This window comes from Fukomys damarensis, unplaced genomic scaffold, assembly GCF_012274545.1.
Source record: "Fukomys damarensis isolate Sample0158 unplaced genomic scaffold, DMR_v1.0_HiC HiC_scaffold_10, whole genome shotgun sequence".
In the NCBI taxonomy this organism is placed as follows: domain Eukaryota; kingdom Metazoa; phylum Chordata; class Mammalia; order Rodentia; family Bathyergidae; genus Fukomys; species Fukomys damarensis.
In genome coordinates this window covers 40360869-40373460 of record NW_022900922.1, presented here as the reverse complement: position 1 = coordinate 40373460, position 12592 = coordinate 40360869, and the positions used below count along the sequence as shown (strand labels likewise).

The window sequence follows — 12592 nt, the reverse complement described above, 5'->3', positions numbered from 1 at the left end:
ATAAAGAACGAGAAAATAGATTCATTCATAGGAAAATGGATACATATTGAAGATATACTCCTAAGTGAAATAAATAAGTCACACATGTGTAAATACCGAATAGTTTCCCTGGTGTAAATAATCTGCAACAATGCATAAGATTCTAATAAGATTACTGACATTTAGTAATGGGAAGAAAGAAGCTAAAGGTGTAGGGAAGGTGGGATGGGTAGGGGAAGAGGAAAAAGGGAAAAGAAAAAAATATGAGAGAATGAAAAGATGAAAATAAAGTGTTTGTAGATGGGGAGGGGAGGAGGGGGTAAAGGGAGGGGAGAGGTAAGGGGAAAAAATGAGAATCAAGACTTGTTATGTAGAGGTACAAGATCCCAACAATGAATGTAACTGTACTGTATCCCTAAAATGTACCAATAAACTCAATTAAAGCTGAAAAAAAAAGAAAGAAAAGTGCAATACTGTTTAAAAGGTCAAACTTGATATCAGAAAATGAAAAGATATCCCTTGTTCTTGGGTAGCAAACACAAATATAGTGAAAATGGCCATAAGTCCAAAAATTTGAATTAAACCATAGCAGATGTCAGTTTACTGTGAAAGAATTGAAGAATTGTTTTAATTGTTTTTCCCCCTTGGACTTTGACCACAGTAATATTGCCCTCTTTTATATTTCATAAGAGATTCAGTTACTGTACTTTATATTTAGCAAAATCATTCATATTTTGTGAATTTTTTATTATTCTATTCAAATCATTATGTGCATCCAAAGTATATTTAAATCTTTTTATTCTTTTGTATTGTTTCACTAAATAAAAAATAAAATATAGTACAATTTTATATTATTTCAAATTAAAGCTTCAACTCTTTTTTTCCTTCCTTGTCTAAAAATGCTTGGTTTCATATTTTTTCTTCTATTTTCTTTAATCTTTGTCTTCCCTTTCCCCTTCCCCCTCCCTTTCTTCTCCTTCCTTTTGAATATTCCCTTCCTACATCCTGATATCTATCATCTACTTTGGTCCTTATTTACCCTTTAGGTTTCTCACACAAGAGACATGAAATATGTAAGTATGTGTGTCTGATTTGTTTCACCTTAAAATTATGGCCTTTTTTTGTTTTGTTTAGTTGTTCTGTTTTTGTTTTTGTTTTTTGGTGCCAAGGATTGAACTTGGGTCTTTGCATTTGCAAGGTAGGTAGTGGCACTACTGAGCTAAATCCCCAGCCCTAAAATTATGGTTTTTAAGGTCCACTCATTTATCTTCATTTACCCAAAGTCTCTTAAATCTATCCTTTTTATGGCAGAATAGTATTTCTTTTTATGTAAAAACCACACTTATTTTATCCATTCATCCACTGATGGGCATCTGGGCTATTTCCAAGATTTATCTATTGAAAGCTGTGCTGCTAGAAACAGGGGTGTGTATATATTGCTTAGTATGCTAAGTTTAACACTTTTGGGAAGATACCAGGAAAGGAATAGCTGGGGTGAAATGGAAACACTAGTTTTAGTATTATGATGAATCTGCATACTGATTTCCATATTGGTTGTACTAATTCACACCCACCAACAGTGCAGAAAAGTTCCTTTGTCCTCACTAGCTCACCAGCATTTTTTTATTGGTTGATTTATTGAGAGTAGCCATCTTTCTAAAGTGAGATGGAATCTCAGTGTTGTTTTAATCTGCATTTATCACAGGATCAATGAGTCTGAACATTTTTTCATGTATTTATTTTCTTTTTGTACTTATTTATCCGAGAAAAGTCTATTCGAGATGCCCAGCTTTGAATTGGTTCTTTAAATTTGGGTCGACTGATTTTTTTAACTATATATCTTAGATACTAGTACTTTCTCTGAGGAACATTCTGTGAGTTGTCTCTTCACACTTTTGGAAGTTTCTTTTGCTGTGAAAAAATTTTTTTTATATGATGAGATCCAAGTTGTTGATTGTAATATTTCCTGTGTAATCAAGGTTTTGTTCATAAAGTCTTGGCCTACATCTATATATTCAAGAATTTTACCTATTCTATCTTCCAGCATGTGAAATATTTCTGTTTTTGTACATTTTTGATCCATTTCAATTTTTGTTTAGTGCATGATGAGAGATATGGGTGCAGGTTAAAACTTCCACATCTGGAAATCCAGTTTTTCTGAAGAGTTTATATCATAAATGTGTGTTGAGCTTCATCAAATACTTTTTATGCATGTATCAAGATGATCATGGGGTTTTTGTCTTTGGTTCTGTTAATGTGGTATATGCCATTTATTTCCATGTACATTGAAACTTCGCTGTATTCCTGGTATAAATCCTACTTGGTCAAGTTGTATAATCTTGATAATTATTAGCTGCATTGTGTTTGCTACAAACTAATTGAGAATTTTTTGGTCTATATTCATTAAAGAAACTGGCCTATAATAATGTTGTTTTGTTGGTTCCTTCTCTGGTTTTGTTATCCAGGTATTGCATGTTTCCGGCAATGTGTTTGGGAGTATTACTTCCCTTCAGCCTCAGTGTTTGAGGAGTAGTGGCATCAGATTCCTCTCTAAATCCCCTCTATAATTCAGCAGTGAATCCTTGATGACCTGGGCTTTTATTTGTTGGTAATTTTTAAAGTACTTCTTCAATATATTTGGCTGATATTGGATTATTCAGAATTGTTATATATTCTTGATACAGCTTTGGTAATTCATATATATCTAAGACTCTGCTCATTTATTCTGTACTTTCCATCTTTTCAGAATGCAGATTCTCAAAATAGGTATTTATCTTCTGGATTTCTGCAGAATCTATTAATAATTCATGTTTTTCCTTCCTATTTGCATTAATTAAAGTCCTTCCTTTTTTATAAGGTTTGGTAAGGCTATGTCTAGTTTATTTAATCTTTCAAAGAACCAACTATTTGATTCAAATAGAATAGCTACCCCTGCTTTTTGACAGGTTCCTATCCAGTGGAGTATTGTCTTTCCTTCTTTGGATATAGGTCTATGGATTTATTATTTAGTTAAATGTGTTTCTTGTATTCAGCATATCGTTGCATCTTGTTTCTTGATCCATTGTGCCAATTAATTTTTGATTGGTGAATTGAGAACACTAATTTTGATAGTTAGTTAGAACTGATAAGTATTGACTTATAATTTTTATATTATCTCCTCTTGCTGGTTGCCTTTCTTTACCCTCTGTTTAACTGCTTGACTTGGCTGGTGAATTCATTCTATTGTGATTAGTGGAATTGTTGAGTTCATTGTCTTTTTATACACTATCCTCTGTATCTCTTAGGAGTAATTTTTTGACAGTAATGGATTTTTTTCATCTGTTCTTTATTATAGAAGTAACTTTTTCTCCATAAATTTTGAAAGATAATTGTGTGAGGCACATCAATCCAGGTTGGATTTTATTTTCTTTGAAGGCTTGAAATTCTTCACTCCAAGTTCTCCTTTACTAAAAGTTTTGTGATGAGAAGTTTGCTGTTATTCTGAGGGCTTTTCCTTCATAGTTAATTTGTTTATTTTCTCAAATAGCTTCTGATACTTTGTTCTTGTGTAGAATTTCTGGAATCTTGACTTATATACCTTAGTATTTTTTTTTCCTGATCATAGCTAATTGGAGTTTTACATGCCTCATTTATTTGTATATCAAGTTATTTTTTCATGCTTCAGAAGTTTTCTACCATTATTTATATAAACAGCTATTTTATGTTCTTTGTGTTATCTTCTGATTTTCATTAAATTTGATTGATCTTAATGTTATTTTTCTTTACATCATGTAACAGCTGTTCAATTGTTTTTATGGTCCCTTGTTATTTTTTTCTCTCAATGAATTTATTGGTACATTTTAGGTATGCAATAGAGTTACATTCATTATTGGGATCTTGTACCTTTACATAAAAGTTCTTGGTTCTCATTTTTCCCCTTGTCCCTGCCATCCCTTCACCACCTCCTCCCCTCCCATTTACAAACACTTTATTTCCATTTTTTTCATTTTATCATACTTTTTTTCTTTTCCCTTATTCCCTTTCCCCTACCCTTCTCACTTTCCCTACACCTTTAGCCCTTTTCGTCCTATTTCACACTGTCAAATATTTCATTAGGATTTTATGTACTATTATTGTTTTTCACACCAGAGAAACTATTTGGTATTTACACATGTGTGACGTATATATTTCACTTAGGAGTATATCCTCAATATGTATCTATTTTCCTATGAATGAATCTAATTTCTCATTCTTTAGGGCTGAGTAATATTCCATTTTATAGAAAAAACACATCTTCGATATTCAGTCTCCAACTAATGGGAAAATGGGCTGTTTCCAAGTTTTAGCTATTACAAAACGTGCTGCTATAAACATAGGTGCAAATATGTCACTGTGATATGACTCTTAATTCTTTTGGAAAGATACTCAGCAGAGGGATTGCTGGGTCCAATTGAACCTCTAGTCCCAGCTCTTTGAGGTATCTCCATATTGATTTCCATAGTGGCTATACCAGTTTGCACTCCTACTAACAATGGAGAAGAGTTCCTTTCTCCCAACAACCCTGCCAACATTTGTTATTGTTTGATTTCTTGATAGCAGCCATTCTTTGTGGGGTGAGGTGAAATCTCAGTGTTGTTTTCATCTGCATGTCTCAAATGACCATTGATGTGGAACATTTTTTCATATATTTATTTGCTGCTTTTACTTCTTTGTCTGAGAAATGTCTGTCCATTTCAGATGCCCATTTTTGAATCAGGTCTTTATATTGGGGGGGCTGATTGAGTTTTTAATATATTCTAGATAATAGTGCTTTGTCTGAGGAGCAGCTGGTAAAATATTTTTCCCACATTGTAGGTTGTCTTTTATTTCTGTTGATGGCTTGTTTTTCAGGGCAGAAGCTTTTTAATAAGATGAGATCCCAGTTGTTGATTCTTTCTGCTAGTTCCTGTGCTACTGAGGATTTGTTCATAAAGTCTTTTCCTATGCCAGTGTCTTCAAGAGTTCTGCCTAACTTATCATCCAGCAAGTTTAGTGTATTTTTAATATTAAATCTTTAATTCACTTGGATTTTAGTTTAGTGCATGGTAAAAGATAAGAGTCTAGTTTTAATATTTGGCAGGTTGAAATCCAGTTTTTCCAACACCATTTATTAAGGAGACTATCTTGCCTCCAGTAAGGATGGTCAGTTCCCTTTGTCAAAGATAGTGTAGCTGAATACATCTGGAGCAGTTTTTCTATCTTCCAGTCTGTTCCCCTGATGCTCAGGTCTGTTTCTTTGCCAGTACCATTCTGTTTCTTATCACAGTGGCTTTTTAGTATAGTTTCAAACTGGGAATTGTTAAACCTGATGCCATGTCTCTGTTGCCTAGGATATCTTTTGCTATGCTAGATATCTTATGGTTCCAGATGAATTTTTGGATTCTTTTTTCTAGTTCTGTGAAATATAGTGTTGGAATTTCAATTGGCATTGCATTGAATCTGTATAGTAGTTTTGGTAGTATGGCCATTTTCACTATTATTGATTTTTCCTACCATGAGCAGGGGATATTTTCCATTTTCTTAAATTCTCTTCAGTCTCTTTTTTCAGAGTGCTGTAGTTTTCAGTATAGAGGTATTTTGCTTCTTTCATTAGATGATTCCTAGATACTTCATTTTTTTGGATGCTATTGTAAAAGAAATTGTTTCCCTAATTTCTCTCTCAGTGAGTCTGTAGTTTATGTACAAGAAGGCTATTGATTTTTGAGTGTTGACCTTGTATCCAGCGAATTTGTTAAAAGTTCCAATTAAGTCTTGAAGTCTTTTGGTGGAATTTTTTGGGTCTTCAATGTAGAGTATCATATCTTCAGCAAATAATGACAGTTTAACTTTTTTCTTTCCTATCTTTTTTGCTTTAAATTCTTTCTTTTGTCTAATTGCTGTGGCTAATGTTTCCAGAACTATATTGAAGAGGAGTAGTGATAATGGGCATCCTTATCTTCTTGATTTTAACGTGAAGGTTTTCAGCTTTTGGCCATTTACTATGATGTTGGCTGTTGGTTTTTCATAGATAGTCTTTATTAAGGTGAAATATAGACCATCTATTCCAATTTTTTGCAGCGTTTTTATTATGAACGGGCGTTGAATTTTTGTCAGATTCTTTTTCTGTACCTATCAAGAGGATCATATGGTTTTTGTCCTTGACTCTGTTAATATAGTATATTACATTTATTGACTTACTTATGTTGAACCAAACTTGCATCCCTGGTATAAATCCAACTTGGTTAGGATGTAGGATCTTCTTGATGATCCTCTGTATTCTGTTCACTAGTATCTTATTAAGGATTTTTGCTTATATTCATTATTCATTAAAGAGCCTGGCCTGTAGTTCTCTTCTTTAGTTGAATCTTTCCCTGGTTTGGGAATCAAAGTGATATTTGCTTCCAGGAATGAATTTGGAAGTATTTCTTCTCTTTCAATTTCATTGAAAAGTTTGAAGAGTAAAGGCAGCAGTTCTTCTCTAAATGTCTTGTAAAATTCAGCAGTGAATCCTTCATGACATGGGCTTTCCTTGTTGGTCAATTTCTAATTTTCTAATTACATTTTCACTTTTACTGATTGCAATTCAGGTATTTAAAATGTAGTTATCTTTTTTGTTCATCTTTGGTAATTCATAAGTATCTAGAAATCTGTCCATTTCTTCTGTGTTTTCCATTTTATTAGATTACAGGTTCTCAAAGTAGGTATTGATTATCCTATGGATTTCTCTTGGATCTGTTGTGATCTCACTTTTTTTATTCCTAATTCTATGGATCTTAGCCTTTTCTTTCCTTTTTTTGATAAGTTTAGCTAAGGGTTTATCTATTTTATTTATTCTTTTAAAAAACAACTCTTTGATTCATTTATTCTTTTGTGTCATTTTCGTAGTTTCCATTGCATTGATTTCTGCTCTAATCTTTATAGTTTTCTCTTTTACTAGCTTTGGATTTTTCTTGCTCTTGTTTTCCTTGTAGTCTAAGATTCATCACTAGGTTGTTTATTTGAGCTTGCTCTGTTTTCCTAGTGTGGACATTCGGTGCGATGAATTTTCCACGTAGAACTGCTTTCATTGTGTTACATACATTCCTGTATGTTGTATTGGCATTATTTATTTGTAAAAATTGTCTAATTTCTTCTTTAATTTCCTCTGTGATCCATTGATTGTTCGGAAGAGTGTTGTTCAATTTCTATATCTTTGTGAAGTACCTATGGTTTCTTATATTATTCATCTCCAGTTTGATTGCACTATGATTGGATAATATACAGGGGATAACTTTGATTCCTTTGCATGTATTCAAACCTTTTCTATGAGGTAGTATGTGGTCTATCTTGGAGAATGACCTATGTTCAGCCAAAAATAATGTATATTCTGATTTTGTGGGGTTGGCAACTCTAGAGACGTCTATTAAGTCCATATGTTCAAAAGCTTGGTTCTGTTCTAGTATTTTTGTTGATTTTCTGCCTAGATGATCTGTCTCTTTGTGACAGTAGGGTATTTAGATAGCCCAATACAATTGTATTAGTTTTTATTTAGTTTTTAGTGTTATTTGATATTCATTTTATATTGTTGGGGGAATTAATATTTGGTGCAATACATGGTTGCAGTACATGCATTTTACAAGGATCTTGGGGAATGGTTATATGGACATAATATAGATTGGTTATATTTTTAAAATCCTTACCCCCTTCCCTACTGCCTCCCTTCCTCCACCTCTAAATTCCCTTTCCTGTTTCAATTCTTATTGATAATAATAAATTGTCTCATTTTTTACTGTATTTAGGACAGAAATATTCAACCTTTTCTTCAATGGTGTAGCATGCCTGGAAGATTCTGCTCAGTTCTGAACATAGTGTTTTCAGACGTTTGATACTCCAGGGACTACCAGTGAGGAACAAACTTATGCATGTAGGCCTAGCAGTGTTAGGAGAAGTTGAGCAGGTTCTAAATTGAGAATGAAAATTCAGGAGTACAATTTTAAGTCATGTATGGTGGCTCAAGCCTGGTCACTTCATAAAAATGCATTTCAAAAAACATTAAATAACCTGGAGATGAAGTAGGACCATTCACTCAAATGCAATCTTAAATTGAAATACACAGAAGAAAAAAAGTTAGTCACTAGGAATGGAATGGTTATTACAGTCTCTTTAAATATCCTTGTACACACTACCCCTCAGAGACTGCAGAACACCTGTGCTTTTGCTCATTCTTGTCTGAAGAATACATTATTCTTTATATGTCACATTCAAGCAGTGGTCTTTTACTGTCACCTCATTGGTAGTTTAACAGAAGTCTTAATTTGAGTTTGAAATAAATACTTTCTAAGAGTGAAACACATGATTCCACAGGTGAGCTAATGGTGAACTTTTGTTTCATAAAATCGCTTGTCATTTGTTGCTGAATTATATACATACTAAATGCCATTTTCCCAAGTATCTAGAAATCAACAGGTAGGAAATTAATTAGGAAACATGAAAGTATTAGAAACTTCAAAACTAAACAGGTTTTCTCACAATTTCATGCCCTAGGAAGAGAAAAATGCAATCTGAGAGTTGATGTTATGCATGCATTCAGGAGGAATAAGAGGAGTCGAGAGATTGCTCTGAGCCTAAAGAGAAGAAAATTTTTTGTTGACATTTGTGTGGGTGGGTTGGTATGTCTGTGCCTGGGATTAAACTCAAGACTTTGCACTTGCCAGGCACATATGGCATCACTGAGCTACATCCCTGGCCCTATTTTTATCTGTTTTTTTTTTTCATGAATTTAAGCTGAATCCTGTCAGCAATGGGAAGTCTATGATAGCAGCAGTGATGTCAGAATCTTTCCTCTCTTGTGCTTCTGTCCAGTTCCAATGTTCAGAGAAATGGAACCATGAGATTGAAGGAAGAAATCTTGACATCATCTACAATCCCTGCTGAGTCCTTTGAGCCTCCTTAGAGGGGAAGAACGTATTAAGGAGCAAACATGATATGGAGTTGTACCTCGACCAGACTGGATTTTTATACTCTAAGTGATTAGAACATTTGGAGAGTATCCAAGGAGATGCTAGGATGATAGGTGTGCAGGGGAACATGGGTGATGCTGGGAAGGTGTGTGTATGGTTGAAGACAGGAGTTGGCACAATCCAAAGCCAGTTCATGTTCATGTCCTAACAAATATTAATTGATTTCATAAACTTCTGTTTTTAGGAACATTGTAGTTACAGAAGAGCTTGTATCCCTATCAATTCATTTTAAATTTATCTCAAAGAACGTGGCTGACTTCCTCACGTTAAGAAAATTCATTCTTCTTTATGGCATGAATATAATGATTAATACTACTCTTAGAAGTTTTTCTTATAACATTCCCATTAACTCAATGTGTTTCTAAAGTAACTCATTCTTTGTCTTAATTGTGAAGCTGGTTTTCATTAATTGTGACCAATTTGGGTCAGAAAATTTCAATGCTGATGATACTTTTGGCAATGTTAAAAGGATGTTTTATTTTTAAGAGAAAAATCCTTCACCACAACACTGCAGCATGCTTTTAATAATTATAAATCCTAAACCTTTCCAAATGATGAATTCTTAAAAACCATCTCAGAAACAAAAGGTAAGGGTAAGTTATTACAATCATTGTCAGGGAAAGCTCGGCACTTCAGTAACTGAAGAAATGATTCAATCTTTTGTAAATCAGTGAACAGGCAGTTCAGTGTGTTATAAAATGTAGACAGGAAAGATTTTTCATCAGGTGACTGCAGGGATTGAAGTTCTGGCCATGAAGGATATTCCACTTTGTCTGTGATTTCAAGACCAAGCTAGACAAAAATATAATCAATTATTAAAAATATTATCAGTATTTGTATATATTCAACTTTCAATTTTTTAAATTGAGATTTGAGAATTAATGGAAATGTATAACTATAGTCAAAGCATAAGTTTTTCTGTATCCTGTCCACCATAGGTTTATGATGATAAACCTATCATTCATCTAAAAGCTAGCAGCAGGACACAGGTACTGTTTTCCCAACATGCAAATGACCCCAGGTGAAGTGTGTTCCGGCAAGGGTGGACTGGTGGAGATCCAGAAAGTCCCTACTTATGTATAGACATGGAATTCAGCAAGAATAATGGAGAGGCTCCTTCCATTCCTGCACAGGGGGACCTTTCACATTTCTTGAAACTTGTCCCTGATATTCCACTTCAAATTCACTTCGTCCAATAGTTCAACATTAATTGTTTGTTGCTTTGAACTGAACCTATTTTGTGTATGGATCTGTACTAAAATTCTAGAGATTGTGAGGACCGTCCTTGGTGTGTTAAACTGCGGACACTCAAGTTGTGATGGACAAAAAAATTCACAATATCTCATTCTGCCCATGAAAAATAATTTACACATAAATATGGGACACAGATAATTTCTTTTGAGTTCCCTGGGGTGTTATCTGTTGGAAGAAATGTGTATAATGAGGGTGCTGGCAGCAACTGCCATGGTGAAGGCTGTGCTGTGGAGAGGGGGAGATTGTGCTTCAGGAAAGTGCTGCACAGAGCAGGAGAGAGAACAGTGGGCCCTGGGCCCTCTGGGGGCCTCTGGAAGCTGGGAGACCTTCAGATCCCAGAGACCCGGTGTCACTGTGCTGCTTCTAAAGGCATCAACTCATTTCCAGAACTATGAGGTACAAGTCTGGAGTAATTGTAGACCCTGATCTGCTGAGCTTCTCCAACAGATTAACCATATATTTTATTAAAAAAAGAATATATTTTATTGAGATTTGAAGCATATGTGTTTATAATTACCTAGTTTTAGGCTTTTTTCTTTCCAGGTTTGAGACATATGATAATATTTCCTATGCAAAGTACCAATCTATGCATGGTAATATATAATTAGTGGTTTAAAAAAAGAAAAAAAAACAAATTTTATAGAACCTATTCATGACCTCAGCAAGCTCACTCACAGTAAGAAAGAAACTTGAAATTCAAGTGTTTTTTTCCATGGTTAAGGTGGTCTTTTTTGGGGAAGACAGAGAGTCTTTTCCAATGAAATTGTAACTAGTAACATATGCTTAGTGAAAAAATAAATATAAAATAATTTTTGTTATTATACCTAAAATCAAATATCTTTAATACATTTTCATGAGAATTCCAAAAAGGTACCTATCATATCATTACTGTTGGAATTTTTCTATATGAATGGATATACATATTGAAAATATGAACCAGTCTCAGTATGCCATATTATCTCTAAAGAATAAATGTAATGATATAAATTTTCATTTAGGAAACTGAGGAAACCCAAAACTTAGAATGACATTTAAATTAGAACAGAAGGAACACTCCAGAATAGAAACAGCTATTCCTTGAAGAAGCTCCAGCCTCTGGTGCTTGAGGGACAGTCCTGGTGGTCTGGCTTCCTCAGTTTACTCTGGCTAGGGTATGGGGCAGACGTTCCTATATTACTGTGATTTTTTTCCCCCTTTTCCCTTCCCACTCTCATCTTCTGGTATGAGGAAAATACAGAAAGAATGTGCCCAAAATTCCTGTGTGACTGTCATAAACTACTTTGAAGAAGATATTTCTTTTGCAGATTTTCTGCTCTGATTTTATTTGCTGAAAATATTTTACAACTGACCCCATGAAGGGACAGCCCTTGGGGACACTGGAGACACTGTGGGAAGGTGGCCCCTGTGGGGACAGGGAACCCAAACCCTTGTTTGCATTGGAATCTGCATGGTGGTTGGCTAGGGTTCCTATTTTGTTCAATAGTAGAGCTAAAGTTGCAACATTCAGCCTCAGTATTGTTCATACAGAGTGATTTTAAATTTATCTCACCACAGTTGGAAACTCATTATCAGAAAATAAAGGAAGCACAGAAATGCTGCTCACCTGGCTAGATATCAGCTTTATGAGTTCTTTAAGTTCTTGATGTATTTCAGAAATACTCTCTCCTTGGAGGGTGAAAAAATTATGCAATTTTGTCAGGCGATGCTCTTCCAGAGCCAGATACATCAGAGGCTCATTCCAGGCATTCAGGTAATGGATAACGGTGTGGATAATATCGTGATGCTATGCAGCCAGTGTGCAGTAATCACAAAAAATAAGTGAGATGGAGCTGGGTTAGTGACATGAGACTTTTGCTCAGAGAGGCAGAAGTAATATATTTCTTTACTGTTTTGTGTATATAAAATTTTTCTCTAGATGGTAGAAGTTGTAAGAAAAATACACTTCAATCTATCAGCCTACACTGTGGTATAGTAAAAGCAATACATTAAAAAACTGCCTTACAGAAATAATTTTTTCTACTGAGAGTTTCAATAGCTACCAGTCAATTTTATTTTCCTTCTGTAGTCTACCATTTATTTAAAATCAGGTTAATGCTTTGTTTATGGCAGCAAGTCATATAAGAGAAATAGTAACACTAAAAAAAAAGAACATAAATGAGTGACTAATGTTTAATGTGTAGACTTTTTTGTAATCAGAACAGAAGACAGTGTTGTACCTGTATGAACTGTGACATAATGATGAACAGGACATGCACAGAGGAGGACTTTCAGGTGGGACACAGGAGGAGGCAGGAGAGTCAGTACAGAATGAAGTTTGCATCAGAGAAGGGGAAGCAGAAGGAAAAGGAGAAGGAGATGGAGAG

At 34.4% G+C, this 12592-nt stretch overlaps 1 protein-coding gene across 1 annotated transcript; it reads right to left on the bottom strand.

Annotated features, from left to right (window-relative positions):
• Positions 1-9421: 9421 nt before the first annotated feature.
• LOC104870621 (prolactin-like) lies at positions 9422-12016 on the bottom strand. Its single transcript, XM_010636304.3, has 2 exons — positions 11833-12016; positions 9422-9767 (listed from the first exon to the last, which is right to left on the bottom strand). Exons 1-2 carry the CDS (start codon positions 11953-11955, stop codon positions 9513-9515), a joined length of 378 nt encoding a protein of 125 aa, XP_010634606.1. The 5' UTR covers positions 11956-12016; the 3' UTR covers positions 9422-9512.
• Positions 12017-12592: the final 576 nt, after the last annotated feature.

Bases quoted from the DNA above. Each gene is read 5' to 3' on its own strand.
- LOC104870621 (XM_010636304.3), bottom strand. From the start codon at position 11,955: ATGTATCTGGCTCTGGAAGAGCATCGCCTGACAAAATTGCATAATTTT. The intron at 9,768-11,832 runs GTGAGCAGCATT...ATTTTTGTCTAG, and splicing joins TAAAGCTGATATCTAGCCAG to CTTGGTCTTGAAATCACAGA.